This window comes from Phycodurus eques, unplaced genomic scaffold (assembly GCF_024500275.1).
Source record: "Phycodurus eques isolate BA_2022a unplaced genomic scaffold, UOR_Pequ_1.1 contig_54, whole genome shotgun sequence".
Lineage (NCBI taxonomy): Eukaryota > Metazoa > Chordata > Actinopteri > Syngnathiformes > Syngnathidae > Phycodurus > Phycodurus eques.
This window is the reverse complement of record NW_026904051.1, coordinates 15,830-43,392: the sequence shown is the minus strand read 5'-3', so window position 1 is coordinate 43,392 and position 27,563 is coordinate 15,830. Positions and strand designations below refer to the sequence as shown.

The 27,563-nt window shown below is 41.9% G+C and overlaps 1 protein-coding gene and 1 non-coding gene across 3 annotated transcripts; one reads left to right on the top strand and one right to left on the bottom strand.

Annotated features, from left to right (window-relative positions):
• Positions 1-3,964: 3,964 nt before the first annotated feature.
• On the bottom strand, positions 3,965-21,103 carry LOC133398305 (oocyte zinc finger protein XlCOF6.1-like). 2 transcript variants are annotated; one of them, XM_061669941.1, is made up of 5 exons: positions 20,832-21,103; positions 20,273-20,417; positions 16,858-16,943; positions 7,331-7,475; positions 3,965-6,519 (listed from the first exon to the last, which is right to left on the bottom strand). In XM_061669941.1, exons 2-5 carry the CDS (start codon positions 20,394-20,396, stop codon positions 5,567-5,569), a joined length of 1,308 nt encoding a protein of 435 aa, XP_061525925.1. In that variant the 5' UTR covers positions 20,397-20,417; positions 20,832-21,103; the 3' UTR covers positions 3,965-5,566. The 2 variants fall into 2 exon arrangements, with proteins under 2 accessions (XP_061525925.1, XP_061525926.1); XM_061669942.1 differs by lacking the exons at positions 16,858-16,943; positions 20,273-20,417; positions 20,832-21,103 and adding an exon at positions 7,718-8,069.
• Positions 21,104-27,283: 6,180 nt separating this feature from the next.
• On the top strand, positions 27,284-27,355 carry trnae-cuc (transfer RNA glutamic acid (anticodon CUC)). Its single transcript has one exon. It is a non-coding gene; the product is annotated as a tRNA-Glu (tRNA).
• The last annotated feature ends 208 nt before the right edge of the window (positions 27,356-27,563 follow it).

The window sequence follows — 27,563 nt, the reverse complement described above, 5'->3', positions numbered from 1 at the left end:
TGTGAAGTCTACCAAGTTCTTCTTAAACTTTTTGGTTTTCAACATTCAGTTCTGCTATTTTTTCATGCAAAGATCATGAGAGTGAATGTCTTCATTGGTTTTCATCTGTAAAGATTCACTCACAGTCTCAAAATGGGTCCTAAAAACAGTTTAGACTTTTCAAATGTCAAACATGAATTCAATATTTACCTGGTACTGAGGAAACATTCCCACAGTTTGACATGTCAAGAAGTGCTGAAGCTGCATCGACTCTCTTCTTCTGGGTCTCCCTCTGCTCTTTTATATCTTGCATCCTGCACACTGTTTTTTATTTAGCGATAATTTCAAGTTGTGCGTCTTACCAGATATAAAGTCTCGAAAGCAAACGCGTTGGCTGTTGTTGCATTATCGGCTGTACTATCGACTTGGAAAAGAAGGATCCCTTGAGCTTTGAACGCCTTTTCTCCCAAAAACCCGAAGCGTGTCGTAAACTTTGGATTGCAGCAATTAAGCGAGACAAGTGGACACAAACTGACAACCAGAGGCGTCAAACATATTCACGTTCATTACTCAAGTAGAAGTAGAGTTTAGGGTTTAAAGAAGACTTCTGTCGAATTTGTTGTCTCAATTCAAGCTTTTTAGTCAAGTAAACGTGTAAAAGTATAAGTTTCAAAATGACTTGGAGTATAAAAGTAATGTGTGGGGGGGAAAAAAATAAATTCAGCACAGTGCATTCAAAAGGATTTATTTTTGCAATACAGCCTGAAGGGAATATAGAATACTTTATATTCTAATATGTAATTCTATATGTAATAGAATATAATATTGAGTTTCATGGGATAATTAGTATGGAAGGAAAGCAAGAATGTGTATTGAGTATAATCAGACAGGAGTATTGTTAGATATATTGTAGAAGTTATCATTTATTTGCTTAGCTTGCATTAGTATTATGGACAATGTTTAGAAAGAAAGATGTCTCGCCTTCAAGAAGATGACTCAGCAGGAATCATCTGAGAGAAGGACGTGGCAGGTGCCATGTTTTCACCTTGAAACCCTCCCCTTAGTGTGTTGTGTCTTGTAGCTTAGTACGTTATGTCTTGTAAACTTAGAAACCTCCCTATTTTCAAATCAATGCAGGAGCGACGGGAGAGATTGTTTCGAGCGTGATGAGAGGCTGAAATCTGAACAATCTCCCATGCGCCCTCCTCATGAGAAAAAGAAACCAGCATCTTCATTCCTTTTGTGTCTATTTTTTATAATGTTTGGGCAAGATAAATCCAACAAGTATATTGCAGGAAGGCCTCCCCCATCAGGGGGTATTCGGAGACAGATGTCAAGGAAGAAAGGAACTGCGGGGAGCCACTACAAACATTGAATGCAGGAGACATCGGCAGGCAGCGTCTGGAGCCAAGATCAGATAGTCATCACTTGGCCGAACAACGATGATGTCAGATTACGGACCAATCGGACGACAGCGATTCCACACCGGCCTGTTTGAAACATTGTATAAGTCTGGGGGAGAGTCAGATAGTTTTTGTTCTACTACTTTATCTGCTAAGGATAAGATAGGGTAGTTACGAACCCAGAGCTCTGCAAAATGTATAGACTCCTCTGTCAGGAATAAATTGGTTGCTTTTTATCCATTGTTGTGAACGACGTTCTTTCACGAAAACGAGCACGCTTGGAACCACGGGAGTTAGGAGATTTTAAAACACAGGTTCCTTCAAGCCCAAAAAATCTTCCACGGATGTACAAGGGTTGGCTGGCTATCAACCTCCTTGCTGCTGGGACTCGGTTGGGACTTTTGGTGTGAGTTCTCTGCCACGGACATTTTCAGGCCTCGGCTGCACATCTGCTCTCGATGTCCTCGTGTGACCATTTGTCTTCGATTTGTTTGATTTGTTACCTGCGCAGGTGCGATGGATCGCATACAAACCAATAAGGTGTCGGAATGGTATCGAGAGCTGCCAACCTATAGAAAGTCACTTGCAGAACAATTTGTCCCAATTTTGTCAGAATTTACATATTTTTAAAACTTTGTCAATAGCATGACCGCAGGACAGTGATTGCAGTACAGGATAAAAATAATTCTGCATATTGTTAACTTGGACAACATAATGATGACTCTATAATCATAATCTTGAAGAAATTAGTTTCAAGCTTTATCACATAAAACATGACAAAGAGGAGAGTGACACGAGTGATGCTTTTCAGCACCAAAAGGTGAGTATAAAAGTGGTTGAAATGGTAAACAAGATTAAATGTTGATTCATGTTCGAGTCAATTACAGTAAAAGTTTTGAGATGAAGGCTTGTTAGATCTTAATCCTCAAAAAGGATTGTAAGGACTTTATCATGCTTTTCAAATAAACACTTTTATTATTATTATTCAGGATACTCATGAGGCAGCACGGTGGCCGACTGGATAGAGCGTCTGCCTCACAGTTCTGAGGACCCGTGTTCAATCCCGTCCACCGCCTGTGTGGAGTTTGCATGTTCTCCCCGTGCCTGCGTGGGTTTTCTCCGGCCACTCCGGTTTCCTCCCACATCCCAAAAACACGCATTCATTGGAGAATCTACATTGCCCGTAGGTGTGAATCTAAGTGGGAATAGTTGTTTGTTTGTATGTGCCCTGCGATTGGCTGGCAACCAGTTCAGGGTGCACCACCGCCTCCTGCCCATTGACAGCTGGGATAGGCTCCAGCACGCCCGCGACCCTAGTGAGGAGAAGCGGCTCAGTAAATGGATGGAAGGATACTAATGAGTAAATATTAGTAGGCTGACTTACGGTGTCAAAACTCACCTCGGTCACCGTAAGCACTCTTTGAAGTGTGAGCGTCGTCCACACAGGCCAGAATGAGAGCACGCAGGCAGGACCTCTGAATGTCGCGTCTGCAGTTGGCGTGTTGTCAAACGGCGGAACAATCTGCGTTACGGCGTAACGAGTCAGCGTGCAGTGATTTCCGTCACAAAATACAGATGATTCATTAACATTCGACAGCTCTCATCCAACCCCAATCAAAAGCACTCTATCAAGGCACAATTTATCCGGATTGTTTTTTTTGTTTTTGTTTGCCATTTTGAACAATGACAAGGCAGAAACAACACCATCCAAAATGAAAAAGAACGCGGCTTTTTGTGGAAGAAAGTACACATATTTGCCTGAAAATGTAGGGAGTCGAGGTAAAAGTAAAAGTATGCTGAAAAATAAATATTCCAGTGAAGTATCGACCCCAAACTTGTCCTGAAGTAAAGTAATGAACACCGTCGTCCCAGGGGAGGAGCGGGCGGAGGCCGCCCAGGAGCCAAAGTCAGCCAAGTACAGCGCTACCTTGACGTACCAGTGCCCCACCGGAGCAGTTTTCGCACTTGGGCCTTGTCGCTTGGGCCATTTCTTGCTTTGTGTTGCCAGCATTTTGCTTTTGGAGGCTTTCCAATGCATGAAAGACATTTCAATTATTTTCAATTGGGACAATGGATTTGATTTCCAAACAAATTGAGTTACTGTCACTGTCTGAAGCGTGTTTTATCATTGATCACTCTTTTATCATGGATCACATGCTGTATACACTTTCCAGTTTACCACCAAAAGTCAATGCTTCCTTACAATCTAGTTCAATCAATCATTCATTTATTTGATATGGACATCACGAAATTATTGGGAAATAAGGCATACATTACTGTGTGTATTTTGGCACCAGTGCTAATTCTTAACATTTGTCCACGGGAGGCTTTTACAAAAGACGACAATATGAAGATAAGAGATAGAGAGAAGAGAAGATAAACATGCCCACATTGCAGTTTTTTCACTTCCGCCTCATCTCTTGGGCCAGTTTTTGCTTTAAGTTGCGAGCATTTTGTTGTTGGAGGGTTTCCAAGAGATAAAAACATATCAATTATTTTTAATGGGGAAAATGGATTTGATGTACACGTAAATGGAGTCACCCTCACTGTTTTAAGCAGTGTACTTTATTCAGGATCACAAATACACGTTACAGTTTAGCACCAAGTCAAAGTTTCTTTCCAGTCTATTTCAATCAATCATTCACTTATTTGAGATTGACATCACTAAAACATTGGACAAAATGCATGCATGCTCAAGAAAATGAAACTGGCACTCATTTCCAAGAATATCAATACATTTTGGAGCAATTGGTAAATAACTAATTCCCTTTCGAACACCCCTTTTTCATCAACAAAATTGAAAATTGAAAAGCACTGGCATTGCTGGTGTGGGAAAAAGAATGTACCATACTATGAAGTGGCAGTCATTGGTCATATTTGTATATCGCAGCTGTCAGGTGGAATGCTTCAAAAATAAAAAAAATAAAAAACGCAAACATGGATTGGGATGGATGAGAACGACATCATTAAAATGACGCAAACACGCCGGGCGAGCACCACAACCTTGCAAGCCTCATGCATGAACCCAAGAAACGTGGCTTCATGTCCCACAACTGTCAACAATCATCACCAAAATATATGCAGACATTTCTACTCATGACAGCTTCAAACTATCATAAATAATAATATTATAATGATCAGCCCAATATTTGAGCTTTTATGGATCAGATAATATCAAATGAGATCAGCCGCAGTTTCGGGACAGGAGACCTTCGTTACGGGTCGTCGGACATCATGACAGTCCACATCTGTCACACAATGCCATCTGCAGAAACTCATTTGTGATCTATACATATATTTGATCGATACATACATACATACAGTGGGTACGGAAAGTATTCGGACCCCCTTAAATTTTTCACTCTGTGTTATATTGCAGCCATTTGCTCAAATCACTTAATTTTTCTCCTCATTAATGGACACACAGCACCCCATATTGACAGAAAAAAAAAATATTGACATTTTTGCAGATTTATTAAAAAAGAAGAACTGAAATATCACACAGCCATAAGTATTCCGACCCTTTGCTGTGACACTCCTATATTTAACTCGGGTGCTGTCCATTTCTTCTGATCATCCTTCAAATGGTTCTACACCTTCATCGGAGTCCAGCTGTGTTTGATTATGCTGATCGGACTTGATTACGAAATCCGGGTGTGAAAAACTTGTTGCATCCTTCCCAAAAAGACTCATGGCTGTATTAGCTCAAAAGGGCGCTTCGACTAAATACTGAGCAAAGGGTCTCAACACTTTCAGTACCCACTGTATGTATTGAATCGGCCTCGTGCCAGAGATTTCCAACGCGACTGAAAATCAAATATTTTATCAGTAAATGATTCCACCGATGACCACTGGGACGGGTGCTGCCGTGCAAGGCGCTGCCAGGCTCACTGGGAGCAAATTAGGGTTCGGTGTCTTGCCCAAGGACACTTCCACATACGGACAGTCGGAGCCGGGGTTCGAACCGGCGACCTTTCGGTCACTGGACGACCCGCTCTACAGCCGCCCTCTTTCCCACCACCTTTAACTAGTCCCTTTTAAGTATTTTGGCAACAGTGTTCATTCTCAACACTCACGGGGCTTTTAGAAACTATATGGACAGGAAGAAGATACATGCAATAAAAACTGGTACACAGAATACAAGCATGTAGATTTATGTCAATAACATCGTAATTACTTTTAAATTAAACATTTACATTTGCATTAAAAGCTTCTTGATCACTGCTTGTCTCACCAGAACAATTGTGTGTCTTAACCCGATCCTTACGAGAGAATCTTTGACCACAACCTGAGCAGGAAAAAGGTTTCTCACCAGTGTGTGTTCTTGTGTGACGTGTCAAATGTCCCTTACGAGAGAATCTTTGACCACAAACCGAGCATACAAAAGGTTTCTCACCAGTGTGGGTTCGTGTGTGTATTTTTATGTAACTCTTCGCAGAGAACCTTTGACCACAAACTGAGCATCCAAAAGGTTTCTCACCAGTGTGGGTTCTTGTGTGTATTTTTAAGTCACTCTTCACATAGAACCTTTGACCACAAACTGAACAGGAAAAAGGTTTCTCACCAGTGTGTGTTCTTGTGTGCCGTGTCAAATGTCCTTTGTGAGAGAATCTTTGACCACAAACTGAGCAGGCAAAAGGTTTTTCTCCAGTGTGCGTTCTTGTGTGACTTTTTAAGGTTCCCTTCCGAGAGAACCTTTGACCACAAACTGAGCAGGCAAAAGGCTTCTCTCCAGTGTGTATTTTCATGTGTCGTTTGAAATTCTTCTTAGAAGCAAAGGTTTTCCTACATTTAGAACATTTCCAGCATTTACTGACAGTGTGACATGTCATATCACCTTCCAACTGTTCATCAACAACATCATCATCACCGTCTGTTTGTGATCCTCCACAGTGGTCTCCATCTCTTGAGCTGTTGCTGTTTGGTGGCTCCGCCCCTCGTCTCTCCACACTTTGACCTTCATCTTCACTCTTCAAGGGGACACCAGTCGATGGAACCTTGATGATTTTCTCCTGCTCTTCCTCTTTCATGTGAAGGAACTCTTCCTCCTCCTCTTTGATGTGTTGAACCTCTTCATTCTCTTTGATGTGAGGGGATACTGACTGCTGCCGCTCAGGATGAAGATTTTCACTGACGCCTGCAAGACAAAAGAAGACAAACACAAATGGGTCAAATCTAATTTGTTTCCAATATTGACAACCACCTTGGTCCTCGATCCTGTTTACACGTTAGCGCCTTCAACCAGAGAGCCTCATGGGACTAATGGGGTGACGCAAAATAGTAGAACAGCGGAACGCAGCAAAGTTGGGCGACCCTTCAATGCGGATGCACCGTTTTTTTGTTTTTTGACACGTCATCGTCCATAGAAGTAGAAAAAAGTAATGCTATTTGTGACAAAGTAAGGAACAGAAATCACAGGTTTCAAATTTAAAGAGTGAAAGTAAATTGTTGACAGTAAAAAAAAAAAAAAAAAAAAGTAGAGACACCTAAAAATTTACTTCGGTCCAGTAAAGACTAATGTGTACAGTAATAAAACTGCGATAGATGAACCGCGATATAGCGGAGGGTTTACCGTACTTGGTTACTTCCCACCATTGAAGACTGATTTGACTTGACATGAACAAATGTTTACTCAACTTGTCCACAAGACACAAAAAGGGCAAAAATCTTGCTGGCAATTTTCCAAACACGTCGTGTAGGTTGTGTAACACTGTTACACTTTGATCATGCAACAATGGCCACAAGCCTTTCAGATCTTCTGAAATTTGGCCGACAACCCTCAAGCCACATCATCATGAGGGGCTGCCATCGGACAACACGCTATTGGATAAGATAAAAAAATATAAAAAAATATACCTAACTTCAGACAGTGCTCACCAGAAAAACACGGGAATAATATGAAAATTAGAATGTAATTCATAAAACCAGTGAGAGAGAAGTGAACCCACCTGCTCTGCGTAGCACAATTCGAGGCTGCAGATTGAACGCAGCGTCCAGCAGTTGACGTTGTGGCTCCTTCTCCTCTTTTGGGCCCCAAAGTTCCTCCTCGTACTCTGCTGTCCTTGCACACATTTTCACACGACGATCGCAACACTTTGGAGGGATGAGAAAAGCAAGTGCAAGTCAGATGACATCGAGATGACGATTTGGACACTGTGGGTTAAACACTACGTTAGTTAAAATGGCAAAGCACCAAAGTCAACAAGAGGAAACAGGAGAACGGAATGATTGGAAGAAATATGAGACAGAAAGAAAATAGCTCATTTGTGACAGGGAGAGAAAACATTGTCGAGATTCTACAAATGGATTCACAAAATAGGCTGTTATTTCAGTACCTCAGACAAACAAAGCTGATCATCTAGTTGTTGTTTTTATATAATTTCATTGTTCGTATTAATATTCTGGTCCACGTCTGAACTCGTAGGTGACGGAAAGAAGAACACTTTACGCTCAGGCTTTTTCTCTGCTTCGCGAAATGTTGATCCCAAACGTGTCTCTTTGTTAGCATGCTAAGCTAAGCTAAACGAAGCTAAACGAAGCTCGTCCGAATGGCTTCAACGTGCACGAGACGACTCCAACCGGACACGAAGATCGCACGAATGATGTTTTAGTCCTGTGAGGTATTGATGGCGAGGATTCAGCACATTCGGTGCAAATTCAGGAAAATGTTGTGCAGCACGTGGAAGCGCGTGCGGTCCCCGAAAAAAGGTCGAGGTGCAGCGGCCCGTCCGTTGTACGGCAAGTCCACTTGGACAAATTTGACGTCACGAACGCGCGATGCCACATTATCACGAGTATCTCGCGAGAGGAATCCCGCGCGGGAGGAGTGGGTTCGATTACCGACCGAAGGTTAAATAAACTACGTACTTCTAGGTTCCTAAATTGTTCTAAAATTGAATTTTAAACATGATAACGTTTGTCCATACCGCTTCTCCTGTTCAGGGTCTCTGGATCCTATCCGAAAGTCGAACATCACCACGACGGAAACTGTTGCTCTTGTGCTGTCTGTTAACAGGACGAGCAAACTCGCTGGCTGACATTGCCGATGCGTTCAAGTGCACTGACGCGTGCACTTATAATAGAAAAGTGTACAACAAAAACAGCTCCAAACATTGAACCAGAACAAGTCCTGAATAGTGATCGAGACAAATAGAGAAGTCATTCAAGATGAACACAGAAAGGACACGGAACAGGAAATAAATACATACTTGAATAAATAAATGTAAAAAATAATAGCTTTTTGTTTGTCAGAGTACTTAATTGGAAGAATGCATTGTTTGAACTCATTATAGAAAGCAGTAAAACATGGCTTTCTTCCAATGGATTTGCAACAATGAATGTGATATTTCCACATCAGCAATAAAAGATTTATTCAGTCACAAGAATTTTTTATTTTTTTTATTTCTTTGAAGAGGCCAAAGAAGTACGATATTCCTTTCAACATTATTGTGAATAAAATCCCAGTTTTTGCCCAAAAAAAAGATGATCCTGATTCCCACTTCACTGGCAGAACTATTCACGGTGTTCCGAGCAGGACCTCAAGATTTGATTCCTGACGGGGAGAAGGTTTTTGTCGAAGCTGTTTTTCAAGGCAGATTAATTTAAAAAAATGTAAAAATATTAACCAGGTCTTGTTCATACCAAGTTCAGAATCATCTTTATTTGCCAAGTATGTCCAAAACACAAGGAATTTGTCTCCGGTCGTTGGAGCCGCTCTAGTACAACAGATTTACAGTCAATTTACAGAACACTTTGGAGACATAAAGACATTGACAAATAATTGTGCAAAAAGATGCAGAGTCCTCTAGCACTTAGAGCAGTTCGAACGACTAATATTGCAATAGTCCGGTGCAATGACCATTGTGCAAAGGGCGCCGAGACTTCAAGGAGTGTATGCGGTTTAAAGTGACGAGTAGTGCGATAATGTGGGACAATGTCGATTGTGCAAATGTTGCAGATACTCCTCAATCAGTGCGCAAATGGAGCAGATGCTACTCTGGCATGAGTGGCCAGTATATGCAAATAGTGCAGCATGGCGAGACAACTACAGTGAGTGCACGAGTAATACATAATTGGCCCCACAGAAATGTGACAACGAACTCAAGTCAAAAAATTGCCAGCATGTTGTAATGGAATTATAGGTTAGGTGTTTAAGAAGTTGATCGCAAGAGGGAAGAAGCTGTTGGAATGTCTACTAGTTCTAGTTTGCATTGATCGGTAGCACCTACCTGAGGGAAGGAGCTGGAAGAGCCGGGGTGCGGAGGGTCCGAGAGGATTTTGCACGCCCTTGTCTGAGTTCTGGCAGCGTGCAAGTCCTCAAGGGTGGGTAGGGGGGTACCGACAATCCTTTCAGCAGTTTGGATTGTCCGTTGCAGTCGGAATTTGTCCTTTTTTTTAGCAGCACCAAACCAGACTGTGATGGAAGAACACAGGACTGATTCGATGACCACTGTGTCGAACTGTCTCAGCAGCTCCGGTGGCAGGCCGTGCTTTCTCAGAAGCCGCAGGAAGTACATCCTCTGCTGGGCCTTTTTGAGGACGGAGTTGATGTTGGTCACCCACTTCAGGTCCTGAGAGATTGTAATTCCCAGGAACTTGAAGGTCTCGACGGTTGACAAGGCAGCTGGACAACGTGAGGGGCAGCTGTGGCGAAGGATGCCTCCTGAAGTCCACGATCATCTCTACAGTCTTGAGCGTGTTCAGCTCCAGGTTGTGTCGGCCGCACCACAGCTCCAGTCGTTCCGCTTCCTGTCGATATGCAGACTCGTCACAGACCTTGATGAGGCCGATGACAGTGGTGTCATCTGCAAACTTCAGGAGTTTGACAGTCGGGTTCGCTGAGGTGCGGTCGTTCGTGTAGAGAGGACACAACCTTGGGGTGCCCCAGTGCTGATGCTGCGTGTGGATGAGGTGGCCTCCCCCAGCCTGACCTGCTGTGTCCTGCCCGTCAGAAAGCTGTAAATCCACTGGCAGATGGCAGGTGAGACGCTGAGCTGGAGAAGCTTGGTTGAAAGGAGTTCAGGGATGATGGTGTTGAACGCTGAGCTGAAGTCCACGAACAGGATCCTCGCGTAGGTCCCTGCACTGTCGAGGTGTTCTAGGATGAAGTGCAGTCCCATGTTGACTGCATCATCCGCAGACCTGTTCGCTTGGTAGGCAAACTGCAGGGGGTCCAGCAGGGGACCTGTGACACTCTTGAGGTGGTCCAGCACGAGACGTTCAAAGGACTTCATGACCACAGATGTCAAAGCGACAGGCCTGTAGTCATTCAGACCCGAGATTGCAGGTTTCTTGGGGACTGGAATGATGGTGGAGCGTTTGAAACAGGATGGAACTTCGCACATTTCCAAAGATCTGTTAAAGATTTGAGTGAAGACTGGAGCGAGCTGGTCCACGCAGACTTTGAGGCAGGATGGGGACACATGGTCTGGGCCTGCCGCTTTGTTAATCTTTGGTTGTTTGAAGATGCGTCTCACATCCTGTTCATGGATGGTTAACGCAGAAGTCAGAGGTGTGATTGTGGTCGGGGGTGCGGCCGGATGGGTGTGTGGTGTGAAACTGTCCTTTTCAAATCTGCAGTAGAAGGTATTCAAGTCGTTGGCTAGTGTGCTATTGTTCTCAGCTTGGGGGGATCGTCGCTTGTAATTCGTCAGCGATTGGAATGCATGCCAGACTGATTTAGAATGTTAATTTCTTTAGTCAGCTGGTTTCCAGCTCGATTATACAGGGCCCTGTCCCCACTCTGATATGCGTCCTCCTTAGCTTGGCGAAGCTGCTTAAGTTTGGCAGTGAACCACGGCTTGTTGTTGTTGAATGTGTGAAATGATTTTGTTGGTACACACACATCTTCACAGAAATTGATATCGGATGTAACAGTGTCCGTATATTCATCCAGGCTGCCAACTAAATTTTCAAAGACACTCCAGTCTGGTCAGCTTGGGGGGATCGTCGCTTGTAATTAGTCAGCGATTGGAATGCACGCCAGACTGATTTTGAGTCGTTCGCGCTAAACTTTTTCCAACTTTGCTGCATAGATTATGGACACGGATGGGCGTAAACTCCTCAACAGAGCACTTGGACCGAAGAACAGTCCGCTCCTGTTCTCGGAGTCATAAATGTGCTGCCAACAGAAAAATGTTAAATGTTTCTTGAATTTTTTTGACATTAAATTGCTGTTTGTGAGTCAAGTAGAAATTAAGATAGGCGACTTGTATGTTTTATGTAGTTTAATTTTGGAATTATTTATTTTTGTATAATTGTACGGTTTGTTTAATTGTATCATTTATTTTTAATATTTAATTTGTATGACTTTCTACTGATCTCTTTCATATTTATTTTATTCCTGTCAATGTAACCTGTGAAGTCGCAGACAATTGTGCTGATTTGCGCCGTTTCTCAGTTTCAAACTGGAATTTTAAAGATGTTTAAAGGTTAAATATTTCAATAAATACATAAGTTTTGTTTCTCAGTTTACTCCAAATCAGTTGAGTTATAATGTGTGGCTTCAATACATTTTGGGAAAGCAAATTTTAAAATATATTGACAGAGCTAAATGGGCAATGTGCAATCACTTTAGGCCTAACATAAAGGCTATGAGTTGCAATGAAACCGAGATAGAATCAAGACTTCTAATTACAATAGTCTAGAATAAAGGCTAATGAGTTCCACTGGGGGTAGAACCCTTTGGAAAATGTTTCTGCATATTTGCTACAGAATCCTACAACAATAGAATGGCAAATATGGTTGATATGACTCATTCTCAAAATGAATATTTGTATTTATATTGTCTTGTTTTTGTGTTTTAATGAGATAATCATCTTCTTTTCTTTTGGGCTGGTCCCGTTAGGGGTCGCCACAGCAAGTCATCCTTTTCCATGTAATCCTCCTTTTTTTGTCCTGTTCGGCTGTTAGGTCAAGCAGAATGGAGGAAATGAAACATTAAATATCGGCGTTGCATGGGGCTGTAGCGCTACTCCCTGTGAGGGAAGGACAGGACAAGATAGGACAGGAGAAGAAGCATGCAGGACAAGGGTCGTGAACCCGGCTGTACAACTGAAGTGTGTGGCATTAATTATGTAAACTATAAAAGAGTACAGGACGAGAGTATAGGTGAGGGGATACAAAAGCGATTTGCATATTCCTGAGTTATTTGTCGCAATAAGTGAGTGGCCCCACACCCAGTGAAAGAGTCCCAGTGGTGTGTGTGTGTGTGTGTGTGTGTGTGGTTGCATGCCCAGAAAGAGTACCACAGATGCATTATTTGCCTTGAGGATGTTGATGGAAAAGTACAGAGAAGGTCAGAAGGAGCTACATTGTGTCTGTGGATCTAAAGAAAGCCTATGACAGAGTAACCAGAGAGGAACTGTGGTTTTGCTTGTTGCCCTCATACTCTGTATGAGGGCAGCAGAACAGTGGTGAGGTGTGCTGGAGGTGTGACAGAAGAGTCTCTGCTAGGATGAAAGGCAAAGTTTATAAAACCGTGGTCAGGCCAGCCATGATGTACGGATTAGAGAGAGTGGCACTGAAGAGACAACAGGAAGCAGAGCTGGAGATGGTGGAAATGAAGATGGTGAGGTTTGCTATTGTGACCAGGTTGGATAAAATTAGAAAAGAGCTCATCAGAGGGACAGCCAAGATTTGATGTTTTGGAGACAAAGTTAGAGACAGCAGACTTCGATGGTTTGGACACGTCCAGAGGAGAGAGAGTGAGTATATATGTACAAGGATGATGAGGATGGAGCTGCCAGGCAAGAGAGCGAGAGGAAGATCAAAGAGAAGGTTGATGTATGGATGTTGTGTTGCTCACAAATACTCACTTCTGTCCTGAGTCTAGCCTCCACAACTGTTTCCCGTAACTTTATTGTGTGGCTCATCAATTTTATTCCTCTATAGTTCCCACAGCTCCGCACATCACCCTTGTTCTTAAAACTGGGCACCAGCACACTCTTCCTACATTCCTCAGGTATCTTCTCACCCGCTATAATTCTGTGAAACAAGCTGGTCACAAACTCCACAGCCACCTCTCCTAGATGCTTCCATAACTCCACAGGAATGTCATCAGGACCAACGCCTTTCGCCCGAAGATAGCTGTGATAGGCTCCTGCACCCCCACGACCCGACTGACGATAAGCGGAACGGAAGGTGAATAAATGAATGAATGGTCACTTTAAACTGCGTACATTCCGTGAAGTCTGGGCGCCCTTTGCACAATGGTCATTGCACCAGACTATTGCTATATTAGTCATTCAAACAGCTTTAATTGCGAGAGGACACTGCATCCTTTTGCACAATTGTCAAAAAAAAACAAAATAAATATTGTACCTGCATTACCAGATTACTCGCAACCTTTTATGACTCAGTGATTGTTTTTCTCAATGTCTTTATGTCTCAAAAGTATTCTGTCAATTGACTGTCTGTTGTCGTACAAGAGCGGCTCCAACAACACGAGACAAATTCCTTGTGTGTTTTTGACACACTTGGCAAAATAAAGATGATTCGGAATCTGATTTTACATTGTGGGGAAGGGGTGGATTCTTGAATATATTTTTTTTAATTGTCTGTTTTTCAATTTGTTTTGATATATATTTAAATTGAGATGACATTTCCTCCTATTTTGTCGAGGTCATTTGTTTACACTGGGACATTGTTTCAGTTCCACACTCAATCTGTTCCAAAGTCTCACTCCATTATTTGATATGCAGATTTTTTTAATTGTGGTTAAAGTCAGCCAAGTACAACACTACCTTGACGTACCAGCGCACCAGTTTAGCAATTTTACTGAGGGCTTGTCGCTTGGGCCCTTTTTTGTTTTACGTTGCCATCATTTTGGTTTTGGAGGGTTTTGAAAGGATTAAAGGCATTTCAGTTCTTTTCAACAGGGAAAATGGATTTGACATACAAGACAATGGAGTGACTCTCACTGTTTGAAGAATTGTATTTTATGATGGATCCCATTCACACTTTTCAACCTTTTCACCTAAAGTCAAACATCTAATCACAATCGAGTTCGATCAATCATTTGCTCATTTTAAAACATGAGACAAAAGTATTTTGGCACCAGTGATAATTCTCAACATTTGTCCACAGGAGGCTTTTCGAAGATACAAAGAAAATGAAAAGATTGAAAAAATAAAAGATGGTAGACAGAAGAAAAGAATGTAGATTTTGTAAATCAGTATGATCGTAATTTCCTTTGATATTAAACATTTACTTTTACATTTAAAGCTTCTTCATCACTGCTGTTCTCACTGCACACGTGTGTTTTAGCCTGATACTTACGAGAGAAGGTTTCTCACCAGTGTGGGTTCTTGTGTCTTTTTAAGCTTCCGTTTTCAATGAATCTTTGCCCACAAACTGAGCAAGCAAAAGGTTTCTCACCAGTGTGTCTTGTCATGCGTCGTTCGCTCTTACAAGCAAACGTTTTCCCACACTGAGAACACTTCCATCGTTTGTTGTCAGCGTGATGTCGTATCACCTTCGGACTTTTCATCATCATCTTCATCAGAGTGAGGAGTGTGACGTCATGTCGTCACTATCTGAGAGTGGAGCTAAGAGGCCGTCTGCTTGTGATCCTCCGCAGTGCCCCAGCGTTGCAGTTTTTCCACTTCGTCCTTGTCGCTTGGGCCATTTTTTTCCTTTATGTTGAGAGCATTTTATTTTTGGAGGGGTTCCAGTGGTTAAAAGACATTTCAATGGATTTGATGTACAAGCAAATTGAGTTGCCCTCACTGTTTAAAGGAGTGTATTTTATTAAGGATCACAAATACACTTTACCACTAAAAGTAAAGGTTTCTTTCCAGTCTTATTTCAATCAATCATTCACTTATTTGATATTGACATCACGAAAACGTTGGAGAAAATGCATGCATTGCTCAAAGGAAGTATGTGTCTTCATGGTCTACATTTCACGAACAAGTTTGTTTTATGGATATTTGCTCAAGAAAATTAAACTGGCAGTCATTTCCAATGACATCAAAACGTTTTGGAGCAATTGGTAAATAACTAATTCCCTTTCGAACGCCTCTTTTTCATCTGCAAAATCGAAAATGGAAAATCACTTGCCATCGCTGGTGTGGGAAAAGGAATGTCCTATACTATTAAGTAGCAGTAGTGGGTCATATTTTATATATCGTACCTGTCAGGTAGAATCCCCTCACTTTTTTCAGGGAAAAAAAAAAAAATATGCACCTTGCTTGAGTTTCCAAACACCACTTTGTTCAAGCTGGTATTATATCTTACAATGCAGTCATACACCACTGCATCACATGAACGACAGCTAGTACCCCAGAATTATGTTCAATCACTCATTTGATGTGCTCAAAAATTGCAAATTCATTCGGGTGTCATCAGTAAAATCATACAAACACGGCGGGTGATTGCCACATCCTTGCAGGCCTCATACATGAACGCAAGAAACATCGATAACGAAGGGTCTCTAACCTAACCCAATAACACCCAAAAACTGTCAACAATCATCACCAAAATTTATGCGGACATCTCGACTCATCGCAGCTTCAACCTCTGAAAAATATTTCCACAATCAGCCCAATATTTTAGATTATATGGATCAGATGAAATAAAATCAGATCAGCTGCAGTTTCAGGATATTAAACGACGTAACGCGAGACCCCCGTCATGGGTCAGCCCGACGTTATGACAGACAGCCAAAGTCCACGTCTGTCACACAATGCCACCGACAGAAACGCCTCTGTGATCCATACATACTTTTGATCTATACATACATTCACACATATACAATACATTTGTGGTGCAATCAATTCAAAATTGAGCTGACGTACGTTCAAAGAAGAATAATAAAAAAAAAAAGACAATTAAAAAAATTCAAAATTATTATATCACTACACTATCACTAATTATAAATTATTATGTCACTATTTTTGCTCATTATTGTCTTCTTATTATCATTATTGTCCCAGACTTTCAATATGGGGACAAATTACACCATGGAAAACACAGAAGTTCAATGAGGAAATGTAATTGGCTCCTGCTCATTATGCGTCAGGCTTTAACAGGCTGACATGTCCAAAATGTGGGCAGGCCAAAATCAAGCTGAAAATTAAATATTTCATCAGTAAATGACTAAAATGACTACTGAGTGTGTTTTGGGGGGCTTTTTTCGGGAGACATTTTTGAGTCCAGCACGATGGCATACGTGCCCGTGTTCTCACCTTCAACTAGTCCCTTTTAAGTATTTTGGCACCAATGTTAATTCTTTCCACTTGCGGGTCTTCGAGAAAATATATGGACAAGAAGAAGAATACAATAAAATCTGGTACACAGAATACAAGACTGTAGACTTTTGAAAATCAGGTCATTAGTTTTCAGATTAAACATTTACATTTTCATTAAAAAGCTTCTTGATCACTGCTCTTCTCACCCGCACACTTGCGTGTCTTAGCCTGATACGTATAACAGAACATTTGGCCACAAACTAAGCAGGAAAAAGGTTTCTCACCAGTGTGCGTTCTTCGTCCTCCACTTCCTCTTTAATGTGAAGGGGCTCTGGCTCCTGCTGGTCAGGACGAAGATCTTTAGTGATGTCTGTAAAACACAAGAAGACAAACACAAATCTGTTCTCATGTTGTGACTAATGTGTATTATGCAGGGATCAGGCATCTCTTTCATGTGTGTCACGTATCTCAGACGCACAGAAATTAGCAGGGGCGCATAAAGTACGATCAAGCTGCATTTTCAGACAAGGCTAAACACGTAATATACTGAGAGAGAACAAGAGCAATGGCTAACACAACTGACATGCAAACACCAAAGGCATGAAAAAGGTGGCAAAATAAAAAATAAAATAATAATTATCGGGGGGCCTGGGAGTTCTCATTTTGGCCAATGACAGAGGATTGTTAACCTGACATGCGCAAAACAAATTGTACATTGCAGTAAAATGGTTCAATCGATCCACGTCGATAAAATTTAAAACGTTTGGAGTAAAAACTAAGATTGTAGGGGTGGGCGATATTATGAATGCAGGTAGACGCAGAATGTGTTTGTCTACGGAGGCTAAACAAAGTTTGTCTAAGTCGACTTCCCAAACTACATCCACTGCAGATCTACTTCTTTCCAAATTAATACTGAATTGTTGGCTTGACAGAGTACATCCATCACTACTTACCACACCAAAACATAATTCATCAAATCTCGGTCCGGGTAAACTTGTCTCGATACATTTTGAATCTTCCCAAGCTAGTTTAGCCTAGCTTAGCTTGCTAGCCGCACACAAAGAGAGACGTTTGTTCGCAAAACATTAAGCAAAGTTCAAGTGTGAGGATAAAGTTTTGTGTCAAATGTGTGCAAGTACGACAGCAAAGTACGTGGAGGGTTAGCTAACTTAACTCACGCTCAGTCACTCCGTACTCAAATTGACTAACTTGAGCCAACGTTCCAGCTGAAATGTTCCTTTTTTCCGTTCATCTTTGCTGATGTCACAACCGCCAATCAACAGGCCCCGCCCTTAACGGCCCACACTCAAGACTTCAGACATGACACTGTACACAACAGAACAAGTAATAAGAGTGGAACTCCTTATAACCTCAGCTGTGAGGCATGCTGGGTCCCCGTCATCTTCGCTGATGTTACAATACGTTGACAAGACGATGGAACATTACTTGGGAAGGCCGCCCAAGAAGATGAAACTACAATCCCCCCCTCCCCAAAAAAAACATGCACTTTCTAACTGTACAGACACAGAAAAAGCTCAACTGTCTTCCTCATGGCTCTGCACTATGATTAGCCAGGCTAGCTAGCTAGCTAACATCACTCGTGGCCAGATTATTACATCCAATAACATATACAAAATGGCAGCGTGGCAAAAGACTGTCGCGCAGCCAGCTAGCTAGCCTCACAAATCATCACATGACGAAGTTACTATTCTTCACCTCCATGCCAGCTTCGTCACTGGCACAAGACGGCAGAACGGAACGTCCCTGGAGTAAATGAGACATCCGCAGCTGCGGAAATGCCAGAGGGGAGCTGCCTGCGTGATGAAGTTACTGTCGCTGATCATCGTGACACTGAGTCACTAATCACTGCCTGAATGGCGGCTTTGTTGGCAGATTATCATGTGTCAAGTGGGTTGCCAAACCACATGAAGCGATGGAGTGAAAAGTAGTGATTGGCTTATGTGGCTGGGTTCATGTGAGTGAGCTCAGCCCCAGTTGCAATTCCTGGTTTAACCACCAGAGGTAGCCAAACCAAATTTAGATCACGATTAAGAGTCGCCAGTTCAAGCAAACGTCTTCTTAACCACCAGAGGTCGCCAACCCCATTTTCAGGCCATGATTAAGAGTCGCCAGTTCAAGCATAAGTTATTTTAATATCCTTATACTATCAAAATCCATATCACAATAAACATACACATACTGGTGTCAACAACTTTTGAATTTAATTAATTTTATATCTTTGATATACTTTTGATGTATATGCTCTCTTTGATGTTCTCCGATATAAGATCGTTTGATACCGAGTACATCAAGCTTGGTAAAGCTGTTTTACCTTATTCTTACTTTTGTAATAGACAAAGCTTGGAAACTGCTTTTGTGCAAAGACTGTAACCTGTGTAGAATTGTCGCTCTCAGACGAAGCAGCACATGATGTACTACAAAGACAAGAACAAACCTGTTGAATGCATGAGGGAATTGTATTCACATGAATGTTTATCCATTTATTTTGACATATGACATATACCCATTTATTGCATACTGCTTAGAGATTAACATGGTATTATTGAATGTATGATTTTTAGTTCAAGACATATGTAATATGCTTGGAACTGAATGTATTGCTGAATACCTATTTGAGTGAGCACTGATGATTACGTTTAAAAACATACAAAATTGCAGCACAGCATAAATATTATATATATTCCATTTATAATAACAAAGTGATTGATTGCTACTTTACTTTACGAGTGGAGGCTAGCTTGACCGGCGCTATATACCTGCCGGGGGCGTGCCTTTAGCGTCCTCCTTCACGCGCACCCTCCCCCCTTTACGTCCGCATTTCCTCTGTATAAGCAGCGTGTCGGCAGGAAATGCTCCCAGTCAGTCAAGCGGCGCGCTCGTCACACAACAACATTTATACATTTTGGACACAAGGCGCCCCGTCCATTTTGGAGAAAATGTACGACTTTTAAGTACGCCATATAGTCGTGAAAATACGGAAATAAAAATATTTCTAAACTGCACAGGTTGTGCTTCAAGCAGAAGTCGGGACTGGTTTCAAGGACACCGACAACCACACGAGATCCCGTTCACTGCCACCAAAGAATAAAATCCAGATGTGGATAAAACTTGGCTAGATTTTAGCGCAAGGTCCAAAAAAAAAACTAGACTATTGAGCGAACGGTAGAGGAGGAGAATTACGACGGACGAAGCGCAAGTCTGGGAGCCCCATGTGTTCACGCATCTTTGGCTCATGTCAATTCTGCACAGAGTTATACTTGTAAATATATTATTTTTCTGTACTTTCTCTGTATTGTTTTATGTTCAGATGTTTGAGGTTTTCACGAAAGGAAAAAAATGTTGGTGTCAAAGTCATTGTTCTGCTTGATGCGTCTGCTTTCACAAAAAGGCTGTTTTTCCTCCACGAACAGATTTGGCTGAAAGTCGCCTATATTTGACTGCTGATTACTAAAGAACGGTATAAGGGAGAGACGAACTTTTTTTCTGATGAAAGAAAGAGAGTCGGATCTTTCTTTCGGTGGTTTTGGTGTTGACATCGTCATAGTACACAATATTCTGTGGGGCGTGAAAACGGAGTGAAAATGTCTGGCAGTGAATGAGTCATCAAACGGAGGCTGGAAAGAAACACAGGAACAGGAACAGCAATAAAATTCGAATGCATGCAACAAGTGAACCCACCTGCTCTGCGGAGCACAATTCGAGGCTGCAGATTGAACGCAGCGTCCAGCAGTTGACGTTGTGGCTCCTTCTCCTCTTTTGGGCCCCAAAGTTCCTCCTCGTACTCTGCTGTCCTTGCACACATTTTCACACGACGATCGCAACACTTTGGAGGGATGAGAAAAGCAAGTGATCATCGAACATGTGAAACATTGAACTCAAGATTCCGATTTGGACATTGGGAGTCAAACAGCAGATGAGTCAAAACGGCAAAGCACCAAAGTCAACAAAATGAAACATTAAAACGTAATTATGTATTGTAACAGATGAAGAAGACGGCTAATTTTTGACTTCAGGAGAAACAATTTGTGATGAAACATGACAGACATTATTCCACAAAAGGATCCAGATGGAGATAATAACAACAAATAACGATTCAGAAAAGAATTGTGAGAGGATATTATTTTAGTATCTCCGACAAAGCTTACAAAATGTTGTAGTTGGTGTGTGTGTGTTATTTTCACTCAATTTAAGTTTTAGCATTAGACACTCGTAGGTGGTGTAAAGAACAACACTTTACCTCCCGCCTGATCTCTGCTTAGCGAAGTGTTGCTCACAAACGTCTCTTTGTTAGCAAGCGACGCAAAGATAAGGTAGGCCGAGAAGCTTCGACGTGCACGAGGCGACTCCAACCGGACACGAAGATGGCACGAATGATGTTTTAGTCCACTAAAGTCGCGATCAGGGGCGTCAAGCGTCGACGATTCGCAACATTCGGTCCAAATTCAGGAAGATTTGCTGAAGCACGATCGTCGCTCCTCCCGCATGGCGAGAAGGGAAAGGAGATGTATTACCCATGATCCTTTACGGCAGAACTATTTAAAGCGGCAGGCCACCGACTCGAGCGAAATGAAGTCAAACCAGCCGCCCCTAATTCTGTTCATACTCGGCATTACGGTAATAAGCCACCAACGAGCGCCACCTTCAAAATAAAATCGACCGCCGGGGACGTCAATGCTTCGGATTTAAAATAATTATATTAAATAAACTCTACTGTTATAACGCAACCAGTCCTCTTCTGAGAGAAAGTAAACTATGCCAAGACTACAACCAGCAAGGTTAATTCTAATCTTGAGATACCTTAAAAATTCAAGTTTATTTGAAATCTGCATACGTGGCTGTAAGTATATCTTTTTTCAAAAAAATAAAAAATAAAAAAATCCTATTATTATAGCAAGACAAGTCCAGATGTGTGGGACATTCGAGCAACCGAGGACTCCACTGAACGAGGTTTGATAAAGATCTGATATTGTATTTCCAAATAAAAGTCCGCTGAAATCTGCATATTTCATTACACCTGATTTAAAAAAAAAATACAAAATATTGAAAAAAATATATTCAGTATCGCACCACCAGATGCCGCCACCCCCGCCAAAAAAACCCAAACATAAATAAGTTATTTTGCAAATGCCAAAATTGAAACTTGCCCTTTATTAATGTACACGTTTTCACTTCACATTTTATTGTTGTTGTTGACCTGGCTGTTTTTTATTTATTATTATTATGATTATTTGCAATGAATCTTAACTCCTCCGGCTCCCCAAATGACCTCGGGGGCTTTTCCACCAACCAGCCCAGGAACTTTGAGTTCCCGGTAGCAAAAGGTTCCTGTGGCCCATGTGGTTTGTGTTTCCATCGCACTTATGAGTTCAGGGGAGCTGAAGCAAATGAGGCTGATGTTGATCATCACTGACACAAACTGGATCAATACAAAAATGCTGTGATTTCAAGCTTTCAAGTTAGGCTTATTTTATATCTTTGTGTAAGTTTCAAATGTTTTTGATACCTTCAAAAGATAACCCTTTATTTATCCAGGTGAGGCAATTGAGAACTGATTCTCATTTGCAAAGCCAACCTGGCTGCAGAGTCTTTGAGGGAGAGTGTTTTATTTCATATAGGTACCACTGAAAAAATTATCTGAGCCTCAATTTATTCTAATTTATTGAGATGACAGAATATTATTTTTCCATCCACGTACAGACACGGGGAGAACATGCAAACTCCACACAGGAGGTGCCGGGGATTGAACCCGGGTCCTCAGAACTGTGAGGTTGACCCTCTAACCAGTCGGCTACCGTGGCGCCCACATTTGAACTGTGGTACAAAATTTCCATCACATACTGTACTTCAGCAAAACGCTAACGCCGACACTTTACTCAGAGACAAAGACCAAAGTAGGAAAAAAAAAACATCGAGGAGGCAGACTGGAAAGTGTCTCACCCTGGATAGATGGGAACTTGGCCATCACAAGGTACTCAGAGCTCGGTAACCACTCCGTCACACATTGTGACTTTGAGTGCCTCGTAAAAAATATCATTAGAACATTTGAGCATTCCATGTTTTGTGTTCAACGATAACAAGATTTTTTATTATTTTTATGTCGAAAAAGATATCAGTGTCATGGTCTGTCCCTGCAGTTCCTTTTTTGGAACTCGGGTGGCGCTTTTTGCCTCGCCTTTCCCTCCCTCTCGCTCTCCCCTGCAATCAGCACCTCATCCGCCCAGCTGTTCCCAATCAGCACTCTACACTGCCTGCATTTAAGCCTGCCAGATCCAGGAAGCCAGCACCAGAGTATTGACGTTCATCCGTGGTACACAGGCCAACTTTCATGACTCCTCCTCATAAGTTACTCAACTACCTGCAATCATACTTCCCCCCTTGTGTTCTTCTCCGTCTGCAATGCTCCTTCTGTGTCTCCAGCCATGCCGCCAAGTTCTTCCACCTGCCAATGGTTCCACTTCCGACACCTTCCCTGTTCCAATGGACCACCATCGCCCCTCGGATGTCCTTCCCGATGAGCGATTAATTAATAAACCATTCTCATCTACTTCCTCCGCTTACGTTTCCTTTTGGGTCCAGTCCAACATCATAATCTGTTATACCGTGAAAATCAGAAGTCGCAGGTAAATCTACTATTCATCAAACCTGAAACCATGTCATGTGCACTTTGTTCAAATAAAGTGGAAAAGCATTTGTCATGATTATTTGCCAGAATGATTTTTGGTTTGTTCATAATATCCATAGTTATTTTTATCTGATACCTTTCCAAAAAAAATTGGAAATTTCACCAGGACGATCCAGTTTGCAGGAATTTATTTCCCAGTCACACTGGTTGAATTTTTTACGAAAAATTTACTGAATCGTTTTCCAAATACTCCAATATCATCCTTGAATTGAATCAGAAACCATGAATCATGATACAACATCATAAAAATGGTATACAAAAATAAGTCAGGAGATTAGCTCAAATGCTAACAGTTAGTATGGGATTTGAAGTTGGAATGGGAAATGAATGATGTGGCAGTGTTAAATGTGGGAATTGTTGAAGGCCCATTCATTCTCAATAGAAGTTTATCCGTAGGTTTTGGGGAATTGCGTCATGATGGTAACGCAGAATTTAAAATAAAGACGGTCTGATTAAAGAGTGGCCGAGACGCAACTTTTGATACCTCATTTTTGGGTAGAAAATTGTTGTTTACGTTTCTTTATGTTTGCACGTGTGTGCAGAATTATATAGCATTTATTATTATTATGATGATCCTTCCATCCATTTTCTGAGCCGCTTCTCCTCACTCGGGTCGCGGGCGTGCCGGAGCCTATCCCAGCTGTCATCGGGCAGGAGGCGGGGTACACCCTGAACTGGTTGAAAGCCAATCGCAGGGCACATACAAACAAACAACCATTCGCACTCACATTCACACCTACGGGCAATTTAGAGTCTCCAATTAATGCATGTTTTAGGGATGTGGGAGGAAACCGGAGTGCCCGGAGAAAACCCACGCAGGCACGGGGAGAACATGCAAACTCCACACAGGCGGGGCCGGGGATTGAACCCGGATCCTCAGAACTGTGAGGCTGACGCTCTAACCAGTCTCCACCGTGCCGCCTACTACTACTATTATTATTATTATTATTATTATTATTATTATTATTATTATTATTATTATTATTATTATTATTATTATTATTATTATTATTATTATTATTATTATTATTATATTTTTTGCCATTTTAACAGCCTTTTCTGCCAGCGAGTTGAATTTGCTTCTGAAATGGAGCAGCTGAATATTTGAAGCTGAAATGTTTGGATTGGATATTTTGATGTTAAAAGTAAAATTCAAATTGAGTGTAAAAAAAAAAAAAAGTGTAATTCAAATTGAGAATCTGATGGCACAGATATACTTCCACACCTAAATTTCCTCCAACACACACCTCGATCGACAATTCTACTTCCTAAGGCCCGGACACACATAAGGATTTTACCGATCTTAAAAGAGTTTTCGTCTCCTACAGACCCCACGCATGAACATAAAATAATCAGCCATTTAACAATTTCTGTTATGTTGTCTGTGGTGTGCTCCAATAATATGAAATGCACAACAACATACAGAAGGATTGTGTTCCACCACGGGTCTGGAAACAAATCTGTAGAATGGCGATGTCGTCCATGAGGGACTTGCTTTGGAAAATACTTTTTGCTGTCTGGGCAACCCACCTTGATACAAAAAAAAAACCATGACATCGGGTAAAACGTTTGTTTTTATTTGCGATTGTTTCCTTGTTCCTGAGTCAGAGCGCTTCTCGATTGGCTCCATTCTGTTTCACTTCACAATTCACGACGTCATGACTGGGGGAGACGTTGGCTTCCACGTGTGGAGATTTTGTAAGAGTCGTAAATGTTTTTTGGCCCCGACCCATATCGGTCCCTATATTCTGAACAAATCCACTCTTAACACATCTCAGATTTAAAGCAAAGCAAATGTATTTATATCGTGCATTTCACACACAAGGTAACTAAATGTGCTTTACATGATGATAAGCATTTCAAAACAAAGAAAAAAAATCTTATAAACATTTAAAACAAAGAGGAAATAAATAACGTACAATTTCAACAGTGTACGTTCTACTGTTTCCTCTTGACATAATCTCATAGGATAATCTTTTAAAACATCATCCAGTCTGGCGTTTGAGGTCCTCGGTCGGGACAGGGCAAAACTGGGGCAAAAACCAACTTGATTGTCTTTGTGTGTACCAGGCCTCACGTGATCTTTTCTTCACCTCAAGTATTGTCTTCATTTCCCAAATTCTCTCTTCATTGAAATGATCACCTGTACCTATACCTCACCTTGTGTTTATTTGCAACTTAATAAAAACTCAATTGAGATGGTGCTGCCCCACCATCGCAAACGTCCGGCTGTTCTGCCCACACGGTTCGTTTGACCTGCCCCGTTAGTACCCTAACCCCCCGACAGGCCTGTCGTACTCCAAATTGTGAAGGGCGACATTGAAAAATAGAGGCGGACCGCGATAAGTGAACCGCGATATAGCGGGGGTTTACTGTACTTGGTTATTTCCTACCGTTGCAATCACATTTTCAGACTGAAGACTGATTTCAATTGGCATGAACAAATGTTGACTCAACCAGCCTACAAGACACAAAAATTCTCCTTCTCCTCTTTTGATTCACAAAGTTCCTCCTCGTACTCTGCTGTCCTTCTTGCACACAATTTCATACGACGATCACAACATATTATTATGTGTTTTGCATTATTATGTTATTGAAACACAACAAATAATATGATAAATTATGTTTTTTTTTAGTTATTAACATGAGGGGTTTCCATGATGTTGGATAGTGTCATGGAAAGACCTGACCGCGTTGACAGTGTTGCATGAGTTAGCGTCACACAGACATTGAAGGTGAACGTAAAAAAGACAGCATTCTGAATTGGGTTTAATACCACATGCAAAACTGCACACGAGCTAGCCAGGAGTTGAACCTCGAATCTTCTGATCCGCAGTCAGACGCGTTATCCTTTGCGCCACGAACCCCACAAAGGTTTGGGCCCTCTGCAAGCCCCTGTGGAGTATTTTCACTGTCCCACAAACTATTCAAACGGCAGCACTAAAAAAAGCAATTGCAGGGCTTCAGTCCTGCCGTGACCCGGATTCGAACCGGGGTTGCTGCGGCCACAACGCAGAGTACTAACCACTATATGATCACGGCTTGGGTTGGTGGAATCTATCACAAAAGTTGTCTGTCTAAAACTGTTGGCTGCACCAAGGCCAAGGAAAACCTGCAGGATGCTGAGCCAGGACGACAGTGAATTCATGTGAAGGGCATGATAGGCATTAAACTGTCGATCAAGTGAATCATCTCAACATTTTACTGTATTGATAAGAATATTAATCAACATTTAATACAGATTACCATTTCAACCGCTTTTATGCTCACATCTTGTGTGGTGATGAAATGCAACACTCATGTCACTCTCCACTTTATCATCCATCCATCCATTTTCTGAGCCGCTTATCCTCACTTGGGTCGCGGGCGTGCTGGAGCCCATCCCGGCCGTCATCGGCCAGGAGGCGGGGTACACCCTGAACTGGTCGCCAGCCAATCGCAGGGCACATACAAACAGACAACCATTCGCACTCACAGTCATGCCTACGGGCAATTTAGAGTTCCATTCTCTTCCTTCTCCCCCAATAAGAGCACCACATCCTCCTCCTCCTCCTTGTTCTCCAAGACCAGCACCACCTCTTCACTGCCACCATGGGGTCACCCAGTCCCTCAATAACCCCTCTGCTCGTGACCTCAACCCCTGATGCTGCTGCTAATCACAACAAAACAATCATAATCATAGCAAGAGTTATGTTCTTAATTCACAAAGACATTCCATGTAAGAAAATGCCATAAATTACAAACCTACACACACCCACTTTGCGGGTTTTCGCTTTCTTATATCAAAGTAAACCCGCTCATTTGTTCACATATCAAATAATATGGAAGTATCCTTGAATTGCTTAAAGTGTAATTCACAAAGTCAGGTCACAGAGACAACAAGAATCAACGATGCTTGCAATCCATCCATCCATCCAAAGAAAAGATCTGTCAATCTTTGCACATTTTGGTTCACGTCCGGTGTGGGGGAAGGGGGGCGGATTAACAATTATTGACTATATCAGAAGTCCCTGGTGGTCTAGTGGTTAGGATTCGGTGCTCTCACCGCCGTGGCCCGGGTTCGATTCCCGGTCAGGGAACATTAATCCTTAAACCTATCTGGTCATGTGTTGCTCAACATTGACTGTTATTTGCATTGACCTGGGTTTGATCCTCTCTTCATGCAGCCCGATGGGGGGCATAAGCCAGTGCAAACTATCGGCTGGTCCCAAGCCTGGATAAATGCAGAGGGTTGTGTCACGAAGGGCATCTTGCTTATAACTTTGCCAAACAAATGTGAGTGTTCAT